Source organism: Harpia harpyja, chromosome 13 (assembly GCF_026419915.1).
Source record: "Harpia harpyja isolate bHarHar1 chromosome 13, bHarHar1 primary haplotype, whole genome shotgun sequence".
Classification (NCBI taxonomy): Eukaryota; Metazoa; Chordata; class Aves; order Accipitriformes; family Accipitridae; genus Harpia; species Harpia harpyja.
This window is the reverse complement of record NC_068952.1, coordinates 40,765,813-40,785,656: the sequence shown is the minus strand read 5'-3', so window position 1 is coordinate 40,785,656 and position 19,844 is coordinate 40,765,813. Positions and strand designations below refer to the sequence as shown.

At 51.7% G+C, this 19,844-nt stretch overlaps 3 protein-coding genes across 4 annotated transcripts; 2 read left to right on the top strand and 1 right to left on the bottom strand.

The window, feature by feature from the left end:
• The first annotated feature begins 948 nt into the window (after window positions 1–948).
• SLC18A1 (solute carrier family 18 member A1) lies at window positions 949–10,893 on the top strand. The gene is made up of 16 exons (XM_052806006.1): window positions 949–1,328; window positions 2,306–2,499; window positions 2,727–3,087; window positions 3,694–3,752; window positions 4,019–4,102; window positions 4,393–4,485; window positions 4,802–4,891; window positions 5,837–5,880; window positions 6,045–6,105; window positions 6,244–6,339; window positions 8,163–8,241; window positions 8,366–8,417; window positions 8,632–8,695; window positions 8,797–8,916; window positions 9,109–9,242; window positions 9,561–10,893. Exons 2-16 carry the CDS (start codon window positions 2,376–2,378, stop codon window positions 9,672–9,674), a joined length of 1,575 nt encoding a protein of 524 aa, XP_052661966.1. The 5' UTR covers window positions 949–1,328; window positions 2,306–2,375; the 3' UTR covers window positions 9,675–10,893.
• Window positions 10,894–12,192: 1,299 nt separating this feature from the next.
• Window positions 12,193–15,755, top strand: MAK16 (MAK16 homolog). The gene is made up of 10 exons (XM_052806403.1): window positions 12,193–12,285; window positions 12,667–12,716; window positions 12,936–13,045; window positions 13,194–13,258; window positions 13,417–13,568; window positions 13,884–13,938; window positions 14,030–14,104; window positions 14,472–14,582; window positions 14,822–14,878; window positions 15,154–15,755. The coding sequence occupies exons 1-10, from the start codon at window positions 12,271–12,273 to the stop codon at window positions 15,340–15,342; spliced, it is 879 nt and encodes a 292-aa protein (XP_052662363.1). The 5' UTR covers window positions 12,193–12,270; the 3' UTR covers window positions 15,343–15,755.
• Window positions 15,731–19,583, bottom strand: TTI2 (TELO2 interacting protein 2). Of its 2 annotated transcripts, XM_052806402.1 has the most exons (8): window positions 18,691–19,583; window positions 18,234–18,420; window positions 17,686–17,778; window positions 17,116–17,300; window positions 16,884–17,027; window positions 16,148–16,310; window positions 15,964–16,051; window positions 15,766–15,854 (listed from the first exon to the last, which is right to left on the bottom strand). In XM_052806402.1, exons 1-7 carry the CDS (start codon window positions 19,350–19,352, stop codon window positions 15,998–16,000), a joined length of 1,488 nt encoding a protein of 495 aa, XP_052662362.1. In that variant the 5' UTR covers window positions 19,353–19,583; the 3' UTR covers window positions 15,766–15,854; window positions 15,964–15,997. The 2 variants fall into 2 exon arrangements, with proteins under 2 accessions (XP_052662361.1, XP_052662362.1); XM_052806401.1 differs by lacking the exon at window positions 15,964–16,051 and having other exon boundaries at window positions 15,731–15,854; window positions 18,691–19,582.
• Window positions 19,584–19,844: the final 261 nt, after the last annotated feature.

The window sequence follows — 19,844 nt, the reverse complement described above, 5'->3', positions numbered from 1 at the left end:
ATCACACTTACAATTTTGGAAATCCTGAAAAGCTGATCTATGTTGTGGACTAGGCAAAGGCAGCTTGTCAGCATCCTATGGACCAGCCCACAGCGTGAGACTCAGTGACCTAAATATTTCTCTTTGAGGAAGAGCTCTCTTTCAGTTTATTTTCCTTCTAATGCTAAAAACATTCAGCACATAAAGGAAAAAACCTGCCTGAGAAGGGATGCTTTGGAGGGAGCTCCTTGTACCGCATCCCATGGGAGAAGCAGCGACTCTGGTACTGCCTGCTGCGGGAATTGTTGGCCATGCAGCTCCTGTCCCTCCCTTTGCAGGCTGCAAAGCAATGCAGATCTCCCTGCAAAGCCTCCACACAGACCCTTAACAACCCCCCCACTGCTGCCTTTTCAGCTGTGTATCCTGCAGAAGCTTCTCCCACCCACGCAGCGAGTCCTTCCCCACTTGCCGGCCGATGCCTCTCCACCACCTGCCCGGTGCAGGCAGCGACAGACACGCACCCAGCCCACGCACCGGCACTCGCTGCCAACGTCCGTGGGCTCAACCTGGTAAACACAGACGTACGGCCCACGGTGACGTGCAAACACGTGCGGAGGGAGCAGGAAAGAGCGACTGGTGCGATATGCCTCTTTCACCGAATTGTGTTCCCTGAGTTTTGGAGTTAATCAAAAATCCCTGGGGTGTTGCAGGTCTCGTCGGTGAAATCTGCCCAGTTTTACTCCAGGATGTGTAACACGGAGTCACAGTTGGAACGAGGGCAGCCGTACCAAGGACAAGCAGCATTAGGCAACAAGAGAACGGCCATCAGTCACTGGAGAGTATTCCAAGACCTAGACTATTATGTATTTTATAAATGCATTTCCCAGGGCCATTTAACGATGCCAGCCTTGCCTCCCAGTGATGAATCCATTCGCTGCCCCTCGTAACGACCCATCGACGGGGCAAAGCAGGCTTCCCCCACAGAGCAGAGGGCTGTGCAGTCCCGGGGCGGCACGTTCGGTGTGCTCAGACCCAGGCAAGAGTTAAGGTGCTCGGAGAGAGATAAGCATTGATGAAAGCCTGGAGAGAGGGTGCCTCTGCTGCAGATAAACATTCCTGCCTCTCTCCTCCCAGTCCCCCTCAGCCCACACCATCGTCCTGCTCTGACGCAGAGGGAGCTGCAGGGCTGAATGAAACTTGTTTGAGGTTCCAATCAAATCTCCATGGAAGAGGGACACTCATATCCTCTTCTGATAAAAGGTAATCATAAATCCTCCGGGAGCGGCAGCTGCAGACCTCACCGCCTCCCGCAGCAGCAGTCGGCTCCTCGCACCAAGATGGGCTCCAAGGTAAGAGTTTGTTTTCCTTTGCTCCACGCAACAGGTTTGCATTGAGAAGGGGACAGGGTTTGTGGCTTGAGACCTGAGGGCTACATTAGTCTACATGTCTTTATTGTCTATGCTTCCTTCCTCTTTCTCTCTCTCTCTCTCTCTTAATTTATATATATACATATCTTCTCTTGCATTAATTCTATTATTTGGTATTTACTAGTACTTGGAGGTACAGTGAGAAAACATGCCCGTTTCCCAACTTGGTGACTTGTGTGGCACTCATATTTGATGATAGAGGGTTTGGAGTGTTTGCTTTTTTAAATTAAAAATTGATAAATATCATTGCCTGGGATTTTAGGAAACCACAGGATTATTGGAAAGAGTGATAGTTCAGACTCAGCTCCATTCATTTTGCCACTTAGTCTCTGAAGTGCTTAAGAGCTATTTGGCTAATTGTTTGGTTGGTTTAGTGCAAATTTCTGATTGATATTTTCAGTGTGACTGAGCAAGCAATCTTCTCTCAGCCCCTCTGAAGCCCTGATCTTAATCACATATGTTAGGCTTTTAAGTCCTGTATCTTGCCATGACATTTCAATTAGGTCAAATGAAAAGACGTGTAAGGTAAATGAATTTCCTTTGAGACCAAATTTAATCTCCAAAGAACAAACATGGAGTAAAAGATGTAGAGATTACCACAGATAAGCTACCGGCTTGATGTGTGCTTTGAGTCTTTGGAAGAAGACTTAAATGATGCCTTGAGGCAGGTACAAGATGTCTCAGGAGAGTGGAAATGGGTTAGAGCGCACTCCATCTGCAACTTTAAATGCAAGCTTGATAAAACCACGGTCTTTGACAGCAAAGCTGGTGGCCCCAGCTCCTACGAAACATCACCCAGCTCTTGGAGGACACAGACGCTAAGTGACCTCAGGAGTTGCTTTCTCGAGGGAGAAGCCATGAGCTGTGGGAGGTTGTAACGCAGAGTGTTTCCTTTAAAGGTTATAGGAGACCTTCAGCCCTGAAGACCAGGAGCCAGCAGGACCCAGGCTGAGCTCCCGGCTCTCGGCCATGCCTCCGGCTGCCGAACGCGTGCCCTGGCGCTGGCTGGCAGCAGGCAGAGCGTCGCGGAGGCTGGTGCTGGTGGTGGTGTTCGTCGCGCTGCTGCTGGACAACATGCTGCTGACAGTCGTGGGTACGGCGTCCGGCTCTCGCTGTGCTCTTCGGGTGCCGCCTCGGGGTTTAAGCTCCTCGGTCGGTCTCTGGTTGATGCCGCAGGGTCCCTGCGCAGGGAGAGCCGTGGGGAGGGCTGGGAGCTTCCAGGACGCCGACATTTGGCCAGCACCATTCAGTTCAGCTGTGTGCTGAGCCAGAAAATGGAGTAAAATCACTAACTAATCCCTTCCCTGGCTTTTCTTCCAGTACCGATCATCCCCACCTTCCTTTATACAACAGAATACGAAGGCACCAACGGCTCTGTTGCCCCAGCCCGGACTGAGCCGGCTCCTCCAGCCTTGAAGGCTCCTCTTTTCTCCTCCATGTTCTCCTATTTTGACAACACCACGGTGACTGTCTTGGGCTCTGCCAGCGCTGAGGAGCTGGTGAACGGGACGGAGAGCAGCCGCCTGCCGCAGCCCCCCACCAGCAGCCCACCAGTGCCGAGCGGCTGCCCGGAGGGCGAGGAGTTCCTCGCCAAGGAAAATGTCCGCGTGGGTCTGCTGTTTGCCTCCAAGGCTCTCATACAGCTGGTGGTCAACCCAATTGTGGGTCTCCTGACCAACAGGTAGGTCAGAGACCTGGGTTTGTACCGGGGTGTAAGCCCTTCAGGGACAGGCAGCTCCTGAACCATGGAATTACAGGAGCCAGTGGGTAGAATAGCAAGGAGGAGAATATATGCATCAAGATAAGCATGAATTTTACCTTTTCTAAAAGCCTACAAATGGCTTGCAAGTTTATATTACAACATAAGCCTCACTAATGCTCTCTCCAGGTGCAGACAGATGCTATTTAATATTAGTAACCATCAAATAAACAGAGATTCCCACCCTGCTATGGATATAATGTTGTTCAGACTTTCTGTCCCTGAGTATTTCTTTGCCTTTGTCTCTAGCAGACACATGTAAGGGGTGCTGGGCTCATCTCCACGTGGTCTGGGTGGGCAGATGAGTTGGCAAAACAGAGCCGTGTCTCTGGGTGTGCTTTACAGTATTATCTGAGGGCACTTAGACACTGGGTGCTTCCTTGAACAGCACTCGTGGGCATATCCGCACGTTCAGGAGATGCTCGCCAGCCCACAGAGATCTGTGTGTAAAGGCTGGGCGGCAAGACCAAATCTCAAGCTGGAATGAGGAATCCTCCCTGAGATCGTGCCTCTTTTTCCCCTTTCCAGGATAGGATACCACATCCCCATGTTCATCGGATTCACCATCATGTTCCTCTCCACAGTCAGTGAGTATTGCCCTTCTGGCGGCCCTTCATACACAGCAGCACAGGAGAAAAGACTTTGGTCTGTGCCTGCACCGCTGTCCCCGTGCTGGAGAAAGGAGTGAGAGCAGAGCAACTGGTCTCAGAAATCGGTGACAAGAAAGGATGAGCGGCCCCCTGCCCCCTCCAGCACCCAAACTGGTGCAAGCTGAGGCCGCTCTTACCCTCTGCAGGGTTTTAACGCTCAGTCCGCAGTTCTGCCTGATGCTGTCTCTCTCCTTCCTCCGCAGTGTTTGCTTTCTCAGGCACCTACACCTTGCTGTTCATCGCCCGAGCCCTCCAAGGCGTTGGGTCATCATTCTCATCAGTCGCAGGTAAATGAGTAAATGTTTTAGCTATACCTTAGTCTCTGCGTTAGCTCCCCTTGTCTGGGTTCAGTTATTGTCTCAGGAATGATCAGCAGCGCAGACACACCGAGTGCCTTCCTCGGCTTCGAACTCCTCCTCCTCGCTGCACCTGCCTGGCTGGTGCAGGGGGTGCACCCCCACAGCCCAGCTGGCAAGCAGATAAAGCTCCCCAAAAACCCAGGCTGCTTTCAGAGAGGAGCCCCACCACCACAGCACCAGCCAGCCTCACGTGGCCTCCGCTTTCTCTCTGCTCCCAGGCTTGGGCATGCTGGCCAGCGTGTATACGGATGACTTCGAGAGGGGCAACGCAATGGGGATCGCTCTCGGAGGCTTGGCCTTGGGTGTGCTGAGTAAGGAAACCTTGCTCCCAATGGGGTTTACATCAACAGCATCTCTGGAGCTTTGTTGGCCATCACCTACGGCTTCCACCTGCCTGCCTGTGCCCCTTCCCCAGCGGCATCCCACGGGCATGGCTGGCCTGTCCTCCTCCCTCCCCCTGCCCACTCTCCACGGCCACTGCCCACGGGACCCGAGACCTTCCCACCACCTTCACCAAACACCCGCCGGGGGATTCAGGAAAAACCACGATGGCAGGAGCCAAGCGCTGCTGCCCGGGCGCTGGGGACGGTGGCACTGCCGCTGTGTGACCCAGCCTTTCCCTTGCAGTCGGGGCCCCCTTTGGGAGCGTGATGTATGAATTCGTGGGGAAATCGTCTCCCTTCCTGGTCCTGGCATTCCTCGCCCTCTTGGATGGAGGTGAGAAGCCAAACGGTTTAATCCTACCAAAAAAAAATAACATGGGAAAAGACTGAAATGCGGACATTTCGGGGAGAATCTTGTGTGAAGGAAGAAGCCCATTAATGCAAGACGGGTGATATCATCAGCACTGGTTACTCTGTTATTGCTAAATCATATGTTTTCTACCACCAGATGATTGACATAGCCATATAGTAAGAATTAGTCCCTCATTACTTAATAAACCCCCTGATTGCTTTAATGGCTTAAATAGCACATTCAGTAAAGCTCTTTGAACTGTGAATTCTTTGTGAAAGGCACACTTGTCTGCAGCCTCTTCACCATGCCACGAAGGAATTAGACTTTGCCAGCATAAATGGCGATCCTTGTTCTTTCTCTGATAGCTGTATTACAGATGCAGGCCACGAGAGCCTTCAGAGTGTAACAGCAAAGTTATAGATAGCAGAAATGTGCATTTTCAGTGGGAAGCATTAAGCTAATTAAATTATAGTCACAGCTACCATCTTTGCCTAGATGTAATGCAAGACATCTTTAATGAAGCATGTAAGAGCTTTTGGAAGATGAAACGTAGGTCCCATACATGTGAAACTTCCTTTTGTAATCCTATTCTTTTCCACATCTAATTTCTGTCATGCTCTAGTTGTGGCTCCGCAGCAGGCAGCTGGCAGCCTGATGGAGAGCATTTGCATATTTGACTGCCTCGTGGGTTGACAAAACAATTCTAACACAGTCCCCTTCAGGGAGTTTTGCTGCTCGCTCCCGTGGGAGCAGAGCTGGGACTCACCTCTCCCCCTGCCCGCTTGAACGATGGCCCCAAACACAGTTACTGCGTCCCCGGGGGCTCTGCTGATGAAAGGGGTCGGGCTGAAGGAAAAGCCAGAGGGAAATGTGGATTGAAGGGATGCTGCCTCCAGAAGTAAGCTAACATCAGTGTTTTCTTCCCAGCTTTGCAGCTCTGCATACTGCAGCCCTCTAAGATCTCCCCGGAGGTGAGTACAGACGTGTGTGCATACGTGAGCCGGTGCCATGCGGCGTGAACGAAGCGGGCGCGCGCTCCCCGGGGACGAGGGCTGTGTGGGCACCCAGCCGAGGATGGGTGCGAACGCACACGCGGTTCTCAGCCGACGTAACCCCCCCCTTTGCCATCCTGCAGAGCACCAAAGGCACGCCGGTGTCCACCCTCCTGCGAGACCCCTACATCCTGGTCGCTGCAGGTAAAGGCGGACGTCAGCACGCACCGCGCTCCTCTTTGTGCACCTGCGTCTCCTGATTAAAGAGATTCACTCGTGCCTGCTTGAAACAGCAGCAAAAGGTGGCTAAAACAGAGCACTTCTCCCTTTTCTCCCCATCAGGAGCCCTCTGCTTCTCCAACATGGGGGTGGCCATGCTCGAGCCCACCTTGCCCATCTGGATGATGCAAACCATGTGCTCCCCGAAATGGCAGCTAGGTAGGTGTTGTGCTTTGCAGCCTCCACTCCTGAACAGCTGCTTGATATAATTTAGCTAGAACCAGTCCTGCTTTGGCACTGCGAGATGGATTGAATAATCTCTTATATCATTCTAAAAAAGAAGAAAACATATGCCCTCACCCGCACAGAGTGAGTGATCCCAGGCTGCGCGTTGCTCCAATTTCAGCTGGAAATGTCCTTAGTGGTAGCTATACAATGTGCTTTTCTCTATTATTGAAAAAATTGTATGGAATCAGACTCCCCACAAGAGCAATAACGGTGGAAGAAAGGCTGTTGCGTGCATGGGAAGCCTGTCGAATCCCGTCTTCTGCAGGGCAGATAATGGTATCGTGCTGGGCTGAAATCGTGGCAGCCAGATGGGTTTTGCAGAGGCAGCTCTGAGTAAAACAAGGCCATTTAGAGTCCCAGGCAGGACAGGATGGTATGTGCTAATTACCAGCTGCCTAGAAAATGTGATATGGAGATAACATTGTCTGTGTTTGCTGCGAAAATAAAAACTAATTGTTATAAAACCCAATTGGCTGAGGAATGACCAGGGGGGTGCCCCAGGCTACACTTAGATCCCAAATTGAATTGCAGCCTGGAAGCAGGAGAGCTGAGAGCACTTCTAATCAAGTTATCCTCTGGTCAGGCAGGAGCATCCATCCCGATAAGAGCCTATGATGCTTCTCATGAGCAAGTGATTGAGCAAGGATGGACAAGGGTAAAGCAGCGTCCCAAGTATTCCAGCAGTGGGGAGAAGGGACAGTGTAGCTGCCTGGTAACCACAAATGTCACAGGCTGAAAAAAGCACTCAGGGCTGCCCCCGTCACCACTGACCTCAAGGGGAACCTCTGAGGTGACTTAGCAGGACCCAGAGGTCAGTAGACATCAAAGAAAATCCCAAATATATTCACTGGATTTTTCGGGTACCTGAGATTTGAGAGCAGTTTGGATTTAGACACAGTTCAACTGCAAGCCACCCATCTCTCAAACTATTATGAACTCAAGGGGCTTCTTTGTTTGTATGCTCGGTTTGCCCACTCCCATAATTCTAGAAAAAAAACCAAAACCACCAGAAGAGCTTGGACTAAATCTGCAGGATTAACCGTGTTCTGTAGCTGTTAAAGAGAGGAAAGAAAATCAAACACAAATCAGTGTGTTTCAATAAGGAAGTTGTCTTAGTGAAATGGAGCTGTTCAGTTTTATTTATAGTTGGCGGGAGAGTATATTAAAAATAAACAACTGGTAAATCAGCAAACAGTGCAAATATTTAATTTTGACTACATAATGATCCCCAAGCTTTTTACTTAAGCAGTTATTTTATTCCTCTTTATTTAGTAAGTGAAAAGCAGAAGGCAAGGGGAGAAAGGTGGAAAAGGAAGAAACTACAACAGGAGAGAAGGACAAGCTTATTAAAACAGTGGGGACAAAAAAGTTCTGCATTTAGCTTCTGGTTGTCTCACAGATCTTGTGAGTGAATCACTGCACCTCTGTGTGCCTCAGTTTCCCACCCCATCAAAAGCAAACACATTTTCTATGCCTCCCTCTGTCTTCATAGCGGGACCCCCACCCTTCTACAGGGGATGGAGGAAGTGGTCAGCCAGCACAGCCGTGACACGGAGCAATGACAGTGGAGGACATGGAGAAGCACCGCTGCACGGATGGGCACCCACAGAGTGGGCGCTGGACGTTGGCTTGCCTTGCTTGGCTCACGATATTCTCCGAATGAGAGAGGCAGCTAGAGAAGTGAACATTTTTGCAGATCCCCTGTATTTGCTTGGGGATGACACACTCTTTTTTACTCTTTCTCTGTCTCTCAGGGATGGCCTTCCTCCCTGCCAGTATATCCTACCTCATCGGCACCAATCTCTTCGGGATTCTGGCTAACAAAATGGGCCGGTAAGTGGAACATAAAAGATTTCAGCTCAACCCAGCCCAGACCTGTGCTTTCAGCATGAATTATGCTCGTGGTGTTGTACACACCGAGAACATCTGCCCTCTCCTAACTGTGGCCTTGTTGCAGGTGGCTGTGCTCCCTGATCGGCATGGCTGTGGTGGGAGTTAGCCTCCTCTGTGTAAGTAGCCCAAGACAATTTCAAGACCTTTCTGCAGAGGGATCAGCAGGGGCGGTGTGGGCAAGAGTACTGAAACAAGGTTACGTGCCCAGCAGTCAGTAGATGATCAGTGGTTGCGCGTGTGTATCCATTTTGCAGATCTATGTTATGCCCACACAGCTCAGCAAGCTCTTCTCACCTTATTCATATACTCTCTCTCTCCCCCCTCTCAAAGGTACCTCTGGCCAAAAACATTTACGGGCTGATTGGCCCAAATGGTGGGCTTGGCTTTGCCATAGGTAAGCTGTTGGTGTTCAGGCTGTGCAACACAGATCAAACGCAGGTCTCTGCTGCCCTCGGAGAAGGCGATGACTGATCAGGTCCTTCTTGCTTTGGGCAGGAATGGTGGACTCCTCCATGATGCCTACCATGGGTTACCTCGTGGATCTTCGCCACACCTCTGTCTACGGCAATGTCTATGCCATAGCTGACGTCGCCTTCTGCATGGGCTTTGCGATCGGTATGGAGGAACTCTTACTCGTGGGATGACGTACTCAGTGTGTATCTCAGTTTATCGCTCCCTTTCCTCCACCCAGCGTTCACTGCACAGAGTCTGCAACCCAGTCACCGTAGATTCACAGACCTCCTCCAAACTGGAAAGGAACCTTTTGCTCCCTGTCATCTTAGCCTTTTTTAATTTTTAAATTTGCAGGTCCATCCACAGGTGGTGCGATTGTACGAGCTATTGGGTTTCCCTGGCTGATGATCATCATTGGAGTTATCAATATTGCTTACGCTCCTCTCTGCTGGTACCTGCGCAACCCTCCTGCTAAAGAGGAGAAGATTGTGAGTTTAAGTATACCTTATTCCCTTAAAGTACAGGGGATTAATAATCCAGATATTTGGAGGGTGGGGATTACAATAAATTTGCCAGGGATTATGTCTTCCCTCTTGGGCTCCACTCTGCCCTGAAAAAAGGGACAAAAACCTCAGACAATAAAGAAAATTTTAGAGCTACGGTCCTTTCCCTAACTCACAGTTTGTATTTCCTGGGAAAAAGTTGTTGGCTGTTTTGGCTTTCTCTAAAAGTGGTAATGCTCCTGTTAACTATTCAAATTAATCACCATTTTTACTAAAGCATGATGTCTTCTCTCCTTTACCCAGGCAATCTTAAGCCAGGAATGCCCCATGCAAACCAAAAGCTACACCACTCAGAAAACCCTGCGCGATTTCCCTCTCACAGATGACAGTGATGTGGAGGCAGAAAATGCGGAATAGCAAGTGCAAGGATGCGTGCCCTGTTTTGAAGCTAATATTATGCTTCCAGAACATGGATGTATTAGCACCCAAGAATAACCCAGCCTCCCCCAAGACTTGTGGACACAGGATGGACACAGGCTGTATCGCTGACCCGTTCTCTCGGCCATGCAATCCACAGCAGGGAGCAGAGACCCAGGATTTAGAGGCTCTATCCATTTAGTTAAGCCACTCATTTGCTGTGTGACTTCTAAGCAAGTTACCCAAACTCACTACATCTCATCTGTAGAAAAAAGGTGCAAAGATGAGGAGAATCATATCAACCTGTCCTGCAGGACAATATTGTCTTGGGCACAGCCTCCTCATGCAGTAGGGTATAACACCAACATCTCTCCCAGATGAGTCCTGTGGCATTTGTCAATGTCTTTAAAGCACTTACTGTTCTTGAAAGAAAAGCACTGGAGAAAATGAAAACTAAGTCAGTGGCATCAGCTTTGAGAGATTTCTTTCTCCAGAATTCTGCTATAATCCCCAGCATGAAACCTTTCTGTAACAACAGGGCGCTATCCATCTGTGTCACTGCCAGTCCATCAATAAAGATGTCACTGTACTGCTAATGTGCTCCACACTCCTCTGAAGACAGTTAAAAAACCCCGTTCATTGCTGTCTCGGTATAGCTTTACGTGTTGTGCTCTTTATGTGCTACTTACAGCTGCTTGTCTGTCTCTTCCACCATCCATTACATTAATTATTTGAAGAACTCTAAGAAATTCAGGTAGAAATAAGGCTGAAAGCAGTTTTAGACTCTTAGACACAGACTCAGCCAACAAAGCTAGTTAGATCCCTTGTGATTATAAGTGACTAATAGAGCATTTTTAAAAATCCCTGCTCCTCAGCTGAGATGGGGCAACGGGCTGTGTTTGTGATCCTAACCCATTGCAATGAGAAGTACAATAGATCGATTTAATTGCCCTTTTGCAATTTCCTGGCCACAAGTTTAGAAAGGGAGCAGCTGCGCTGTTAACAATAATTATTGAGTATAATGGTCTGTAAAAGTATGTTACGGTTAAGTAAGAGAAAGAGCGAAGTACTAGAGGTACCAAATTAATTTTGTAAGTATCAGAAAAATTCCCGTGATCTCATTTTTTCCAGTGAAACCTCAAACTTACAGCTTCTCTGGTTCCACTGTTGGCAGTTTATATAAACTCATTTCTGTCTTGAATGAGCAGTTGTGTAATGCACAGCCATTTCACTTGCCAGAAAGAACAGATGATTCACTGCTCTGGAGCCCCAGCAGCACAATGCAGATGCGCTTGCCAGCAGGGAAACAGGAGGATAATAACAATTCGTCAAGATTCGGTACCTTATGACTCATTACCAAAGGTCATAAATGGCTATTGTCTGGCAATCCCACATCCACGGTGGGCCCATTGCCCCTCGCTCTGCACATACAAGATGAAATTATATTTCTTAGGCTGACTGGAAATGACTAATGCTAAGCCTGTTCTCAAAAACTGGTTATTTTTATCTTCCACCTGTTTCCCTGCTTTGCCAAGAATAAAAGGAAAAATGTGTTTGCTTTCTGTGATGGAAGGAAAAGAAGTAATCCATTCTATTTGGGGATCTATTCACACCTCCACAGTGCACCTCCCCGTTAAATATTACCTCTAATCCCGCCTGCGTGCCCCGTGGCTGGTTGCTCTGGAAATCCACCCCCTGCGAGCACCACGAAGGCAGACAAGCCTCTGGTTCCTGCAAGGCAGGCTCCTCGCCAGCCAGCCCTCCCCAGGCACCTCACCCAGCAGCACTTCGCCACTCCGATCGGCAACGCAAGTCAGGCTCTTTCCTTCGGCATTGGCAGCTCAGACTTTTTTAATTAATACATTAGTTGCAGTGCCAATGACGTTGATGGAGTTTCTCTGCTCCGAGGGAAGAATTAGGTCGTCATCTTTGCATCAAATGACCTGGTATTTTCACCCATCCTGCTGAAAAAATTCATCTTCTTGAGCACATTAGCAGCAACATGAACAGGTACCGCTAGCTCTGCTGCTGGGGGACACAAGTGAGGGGTCTTGGTAGCTGTGAAGGAAAGAGTTTTCCCCCTTTGGGCCCAGAGCCTGCAAATAAAACATTTCCCTCGCAGCTTCTGCAGTGCAAAATTAAACAGCATGGGTCTGCACGGGGGGGCTGACAGTACGAGCCGCCCCCTCCCTCACCGAGGCAGCTGCCATTTCCTATTGCGAAAAGCAGGGAGGAGGAAAGACAGAGCAGACGGGGCCTGAGGCCGGGCCCTCCCCTCTGCCACCACCCTGCTGCCTCAAGCAAAACAACACGCCTCGACGCGCCTGCCCAGGCACAACGCACTTTGACAGGGCTCCTTTAGCGGCGGGCACCGGCAACGGGCCACGATAACCTCTCGGGTTTGAGCCACAGGTTTATTCCCCCCCCACCCCGGCCGAAGCACCGCTGCGGCCCTACGGACAGCGCCTCCCTGCGCCGCCGCCATGACAGCCCGGCCCCTCCCCTTCCCTCCGCTCTCGCGAGACCTCGCCGCGCCCCGCCCCTTCCGGCGATGGCGGCGCGGTAGGCCGCGCGGGCCGGCGGCGGCGGCAGCACCATGCACTCGGATGACGTGAGTCCGCCGGTTGAGTCGGTCCCGTCCGCCCGCCGTCAGGCAGCCGCGTCTCAGCCAATCAGCGCCCGCCCGGGGCTCTCCCCCCCCCCCACACACCCCCCGGCCCCAACCACCACGTGGCGGGAGGGGGGGGTGTCCCCAGCCCTGGGGGTGCTTTTTTTGGGGGGGGGGGTTAAAAGGGACTGTGGCAGCAGCAGAGGTGCTGTCCCTGCGCCTCTTGTGGCACCGCACCCTCCCCGCCAGCGGGGTGCAGAGAGGGGACCCCCATCTTTGTGGGGTGTCTGTCCACCCCCCCGCCCCGTTAGAGCCTCGCCGGGGGGGGGGGGGGCCCTGCAGGGAGGTGGTGGGCGAAGTGTCACCCGCTGTTTGTCCTGGCAGGTTGTCTGGGACACGCTGGGGAACAGGCAGTTCTGCTCCTACAAGATAACGTGAGTGAGGGGTTTTTTTTTTGGGGGGGGGGGGGGTGCAGGGAGGGGAGCGGGAGGGACGAATTTGGGTGCCCCTCAGGGCCCGGGGTGTTCCCCTTGTCCTTGTGCCACACGCGAGGGTCGCAGAGGACGGGGTTGGCGGGGGCGAGGGGCAGGGCACGCAGTGGGGTACTCCAGTACTCCAGCCTTTCCCCTTTACCTCGCCTCTCTTCTTTTCAGGACAAAAACCCAGAATTTTTGCCGCAATGAGTACAACCTGACTGGTCTGTGCAACCGCTCCTCCTGCCCCCTGGCGAACAGTCAGTATGCGACCGTCAGGGAGGAGAAAGGTGAGAGTTTAGCAGCTGCAAGGAACAACCCCTTGGGTGGGGAGGGGGCGAATACCCCCTGCCTGAGGGCACTGCGGCTCTGAGCACTCCCCCACTGTCGGGGACACACTCAGCCTTTCGCCCGGGATCACGTTCGCCTTTCCTTCAGGTCGGTGTTACCTGTACATGAAGACGATAGAGCGGGCAGCTTTTCCCCGTCGACTCTGGGAGCGGGTGAGTTAACGAGAGCAGACCGCTAACCGAGCGTGCTCTAATATAATTTACCGAGAGGCAATGGAGGGCAGGGAGCGATGGGATTCCTCCCCAAAACAGGTATGTCCCCGCTTTGTTGTTGCTCCGCAGTTCAACTCCTTCCCTCTCCCCCGCCCCAGGTCCTGCTAAGCAAGAACTATGAGAAAGCACTGGAAGAGATAGACGAGAACCTCATCTACTGGCCACGGTTCATCCGACACAAATGCAAGCAGCGATTTACTAAGATCACCCAGTACCTCATCCGCATCCGGAAGCTGACGCTCAAGCGACAGTAAGTGACACAACTAAGAGGGATCACGTTGGTTTGGCTTATCAAGCTGCTGCCCGTCCACAGGGCCATGGTCACTGGCTGTACGCAGAGCCCGAGGGCACCTAGCTGTTTTCCTGAGGCTTTGGCAGGCTTGTGAATGAACCTGGCTGAAACGGATTTAATTGCAGTGTCGTCTGCCTATATAAATGCACTTAAACTAGTTGCAGGCACATTTCTAACAATGTAACTGCTGGTTGTTGCCCTGAATGAGCATTTGCTCGTCTGCTACACGAGAGGCTGACAGATTCACTAACTAGCGCTTGTCATTCCCTGTAGGAGGAAGCTCGTTCCTTTACGCAGAAAGATTGAAAGGCGAGAGAAGAGAAGAGAGGTAATGCTGCTCTTTCATGGAATCTCCCATCTGTCGCTTCTGTTCCACATGTCTTTCAAACAACTGACACAGCTCCTCTTTGCTCTATTAGGAGAAAGCCTTGATTGCCGCTCAGCTGGATAACGCCATTGAGAAGGAATTACTGGAAAGACTTAAACAGGATACAGTAAGGATCACTGCCTTCAGAGCCCAGCAGGAAAACTGCTCCTACTGCTCTCTGTCCTGCTGGTTCTCCAGGGAGGGAGACGGGCGTTGGTATGAAAGAGAAGCATCGCCCACGTAGGAGGGGTAGGGGATGATGGCATGCTGCCCTTGAGTGACTTTATAACAGGCTGGAGGACTTGCTTCCCCAAAACACAGAGCCCCTCATTTTCTGTACAGCAGTGCGTACTTCAGAATTGGGGAAGGGGCCGAGCCACAAGTTCAGCCTAGTTTGGTACTGCCTCCGTGCAGGCCATAGGCTTCAGATGACCCTACCACCAATGGCTGTCTTCCTCCTGTGACTTACAGAAAATCCACATTTTCCTTTTCAGTATGGAGACATTTACAACTTCCCCATTCACGCCTTTGACAAAGCTCTACAACAGCAAGATGCAGAAAGCGAGAGCGAGTCCGATGCAGAGAAGGAAGAAGATGATGATGAGGTAATGCTTTCAGCCACAGCACCACAGTTAATCCTTCCCTGACCTGGTGCAGCACCTCAGATTCACCTGCATGCTGGGCATCCTAGTTTGGATGTTGGGGGGAGAAGAGGTTAGGAGAGATGAACTCGGAAAAAGCATGTTTGTGCAAGCGGTGGCCTTGATGGCTCCTCCATTGCGAACCATGACACTGTATTGTGCTCAGTGTACGTGTACTAGCTTCTGACTTTTATTTCTTACAGGACATGGATAAAAGAGAGTTTGTGGAAGCAGATGACAGTGACCTCAGTGACTTTGAGGTAGGTGAAGCACCAGGTACAAACTGTCAGGCTACGCTGTTTGAAAGTAACCCCCACCCTCTTGGTGTCTCTAGTGACGGGATAAGAGCCAGCAAAATCAGATTTGTGGGACATAATGATACAGTCAGACTGCACTGTATCCACTACAGCCCAACTCCTCTGGCTAGACAGCTGGGAGCCAGGAATTATAAAATGGAAACCTGAGATAATTTTGCAGAAACAGGAGGTTTAGTTACACAGCATCCTTTGATGTCACCCTTGTCTGTCTTTCTCAGGACATGGATAAGTTGGAGACAAGTAGTGAAGAGGAGCCGGAAGAGGAGGAAGAAGTAGAGAAGAAAGCCTCTCACTCCAAATCTAAAGGGAAAACTCCCCTGAAAGGACCAGCCAGAAGAAAACGTCCCTACATTGAAATAGAGTATGAAAAAGAAACAGAGCCAACCACCAAAACAAAAGCAGCCTGACTCCTTCCTGAACCCGCATTTTGTACTGAATGACAGGACTCCAGATCTGTCACTAGAACTTTGCCACTCTGTGCAGGACCCTCAAAAATTACTCCTTTTTTTTCCATATTCTAGAGTAACAATTTTCTTTAAGAAAAGAAGGGTTTCTGTCCCGACCCCTGGCAATTGCAGCAAGTTTGTGCAACTCCTGCATGAAGCACAGTTTTAAGGAAGAAGACTCCCCACCTCTACAACCCCACAGGGCTCAGCTTGGACTGCTGCTTTGTTCTAAAGCTGGAGAAGCCCGCAAGTGGCTAGGCAAGCACCCAAGTGTATCTTGTTTGGGAGAGGTACGGGGCTAACAAGGGTGGGATGAGAAAGACAGTCATTTTAAATAAATAAAAAAAAACTTTACTGTACAAAAAGCAGGGTGAGCACTGATCAGCCACGCCTCACGTGTTCTCTTGCACTTTTCTGATGCATTCCCGTATGTGGTTTTCCTCACAACTGCTGTACACGCCTTCCAGCAGGACCTGAAACAAGAAAAGCATCAATTTCCAGCGCTTTGGCACACTCAGGTTTGTAGTGTTATCAACCCTCCCCCAGCTATCTGTTGGAAGAGAATTATACATCTATAGGTACCTGTCGATATGCATCGAGTAACTTATCGATGAAGTCAAGTACTAATGTTGTGGTGGGTGGAAACCGATGCTTTCAAAATACTGTTGGACTGAGGAAGCAAGTGGGCTTTTGCATGCACCACGCTGCCCCTTCCTTCTAAGGGGGAAGGGATCAGAGATGAAGCAGTCCTGGGTCCCCTGCTCACCTTCACTTGCCCTTCAGAGCAGCGATCCAGCAGGATGAGGCATTCGGTGGCCCCCTGGAGCAAGGCGGCTTTTACCGGCTCTGGCGTTGAACCTTGGTCAGTGTGAACGTCCCAGATCATCTTCAGCAGGGCTTTGAGGAGCACAGGGAGTCTGCATGGCATTCTGCAACAGGAAACGGCAACTGCGCCTTATTCTAAATCCTCTTTGCAAGGCAGGGGAAAGCACAGCCTTGCTTAGCAGTTCCTAGACACTTCACGCAGGAGCTGCTAGTTGCCATTTACGTGTGGAGCAGGACTGTAGCTGGCCTAAGATTAGCAACTGCTTCAGCGACGAGGCTGAAGAAGCTGCCTCGTTCAGTACACCCACCAGAGGTAGGATCCAGGCCCTGAACACAGAGGTAACCTTAGGATGGTGCATCAGGAATGCCTGTCATTGGGCAGCCTCATTCACCGCACAGGGCTTAACTCCACAGTTCTGCCACGCAGAGCACATAGATTTAGTTTTTAGCCAAGTTGATGCTTCTAGAACAGGCAGAAGTCAGATCAAAATGAGGACCCAGCTTAATTTTGGGGCCAGGTTTTTCAGCAAAGCAGTAATGCCAGTGATTGCTCCCTGTGACAGATTCTCCCTTAAGATTTCAGGGCCTTTTTCTCAAGCAACGGTAACTTTGGCTCTGAAAGAGGGACCGCATTCAGGATATGCTTTCTACAATGTCTTTCATCCCCAGACCAGTACCTGGGCCAAGCATGCTCGATGGTGCATTGCAGTGTCTCCAGGATTCCCAGTCGGGCTTCTTCCTCGGGGCCATCACAGACTTCCAGATACCCCAGGATAACTCGCTCAAGCCTCTTCAGGTGCCGCGCTATCAGGATGCCAAGTCTGCTGACACCAAGAAACACGCACTGAGGAGGGAGATATATGCCAAGGCCAAAGCAAGTCCCCGCAGGGCTGCGATTGCTGCTCTCACCTCTGCACGAAGGCAGGCAGGGTCCTGGCATACACCCGCCGCAGCGCAAGGCGATGCTCTGCCTCCATGTGGGTCAGAACCAGCTGCAGCACCTCATCGCAGGGGGTGGTTGGTCTGGTCTGCTTCTGCTGCCGCTGGGCTCTCTCCAGGATCGGCAGCAAGTCCAGCAGGCACAGCAGTACTGCCTGGTTTGGTGCGAGGCAGGCAATCTGGGCAGTGCCTCTGATATCCTCCCCGAAGCACCAGTAACTTCCAACCCCCCTGACCACCCACAGCTGCTGCAGTTCACCTGACACACCCGACTACTTCTACTACCTGTTACTGGCCCTCTTCAGCAAGGCTGCCGCTTGGAAGGGGACAGGAGGGAAGAGGTCTTCCCTCTACTTCAGTATTTTCCTGAAATCTACTGAGTTACTTTGTCTCTCGGCCACAGGCATCAGCTAGTAACAGCCTGACTGGACTGCCTGCGAAGAAGCAGTCTCTGCCTCCTCATGCCTTAAGCTGGCTATCCCTCGTGGGGCGGATACGCAATACTGCAAGGCAGATTAAAATGAGGTTCTGCTGTCCTACCTGGATGAGAGGGGCCCCTCGTGAATAGAGATGGTTGTAAAGGGCATGGTACACAACCTGAGCCCTGTTGAACTGGCACAGATCAGCAGCTGGCTGCAACAACAGAGAACAGAACGTTATTCCCGTGCATCACATTCAACACCCGCTTAACCTAATAAAAGAGAACAGCCTTCACAAACCCTCGCACATACTGCACATCAGGAACACTGCTTACAAGAAAGCAGGAGCAAATGCTGCAAGAAAATGCAAGTTAAACCCTGCCATGCACAGGAGCAGCCACTTTCCTTCGCCTCCCCAGCTGCTCTTCTGCAGTTCCACTGCAAACTTGTCAGGTTGATATGTTAATCAGCTGAGTTTAAAAGGTGGCAAAGCGATTCTTCGCTTAATGTAACAGATATAAGAACTACACATATTTAAACACACACGGACAGTATGGACAATGGAGCAGAATTGCTAGGTTAACAGCAGAACCAGGATTACAAGTTAGGAATCTTAACAGGCATCCGACCCACCCTTCCTTCAAACACCACCCAGCTCAAATCCCTTACCACGTTGAGAACGATATGATGCAGGCAGCGCACACCCAGGATTTTATTCTCCTCCCGGTAGTCGTCCGAAATGAGCAGCGACGGCGGGAGGACACGCTCCAGGTAACAGCTAAGCCACGGTCGGGTGACCTGAGGCAGCGTCCAGGAGAACACAAACTTTGTGGCAGGGTTACGCTTCCAAGTGTCTCTGGAAATACAAACATAAGCTCAGTGAACACTGGAACTAATGAGTGTTCATTTCCTATGCATCTGGGCCTCAGCTGACAGCAAGCTCTGACCGATTCCCCCCTCACCTTCCATTACTGGGGTATTTGTAAAGCTCTTGGCCCCATATTTAGCATCTAGTGTCTTGTAATGCCTGAGCTTACACAGTTTTCCCAAAGTTTCCAGTGCTTCCTACATAGAGACCAGCCAAATACGCCACCCTCTCCACTGCTGCCCCCTGCTTCCTACTCACTTGGTCAGCTCCTGTTTCAGGAGCCCCATCACTGCTCCAAATCTTCCTTCCTCATCTTCATTCTTTCCCCGAAGGAATTCAGCCACTGACCCGCAGCCCGTAGCCCGAACCAGCAATGCCAGCAGCTCCTGTGCCACTGACTGAGACTTTGTGTTTGTCCAGGGCCTCTCCGCAATATGTGTTGCGGCAAAGATGTAGAGGGGTTCCATCACACGGCACAGGATTGGACCCACCATGGGGACACCCAGGGACTCCTGGGTCTTGGCAGCTTCCAGCTTCGCCAGGAGGTGTAGAAACACTGAGCCAACATCGGCCGCTCTCTCAGCTGTGGCAGCGTACGCACTGTCCTTACTGGGGAGATCCGCAGCATCTTGCTCCTGCTCTGGGGGTGCCGCGTAGCCATTCAGCGCGGCCACCAACTCGCCCAGCGTTGCAGGGCTCACGCCTCCAAAGAGCCACCGGCAGTCCGCAGCCTCGACGAGCGCACCCAGGTCTCTGAGCACACCGGCCTTGGGGGCACCGCCAGCCCCCTCGGAGAAGAGCAGCCCGATCTGGAGGAGGACTTGCTCGGCTGGCGGGACAGCAGGGGTCGGCTGCTCCGGCTGCCCCCCATCCCGCGGACCCTCCAGCCTCAGGGCTCGCACCAGGCCGCTGAGCTCCATAGCTCGACTAGGACCACGCCCGACCCACACCCCACGGCCGCTTCCCGCCCCCCGGCGTAACCTGCCCCGCTCTAAAGCCCCTTTAAATACACCCACACACCCGCCTTTAATTACACTTCCCGGTACCGACCGCAGGCAGCAGCGCTCTGCGAGGGGAGACCCCCGCAGCACCCCCAGGACCCCTCAGAGCAGAGGGCTACCACCTCCTCCCGCAGACGCCGCAAACCGCGCCGCTGTCGCAAAATCCCACCCTTGCCGTAAAGGCGCTAGCAAGGGAGGGCGTGGCGACCTGTGAATAAATTAGCATGGGTAATTAATCACCGGAATGCGGGAAAGCGAGGCAGTTGCGGCCCGCAGGAGGGCGAGCAGAGGCCGTGAGAGCGGGACCGGTTGGTGCGGAGGGGTCTGCACCGGTAGGCGGGGAACACCGGGGGGGTCAGTACCGCCGTCTCGCCCTGACTCAGAGATGAGGGGCGCGGCGGTGGGGTCGGG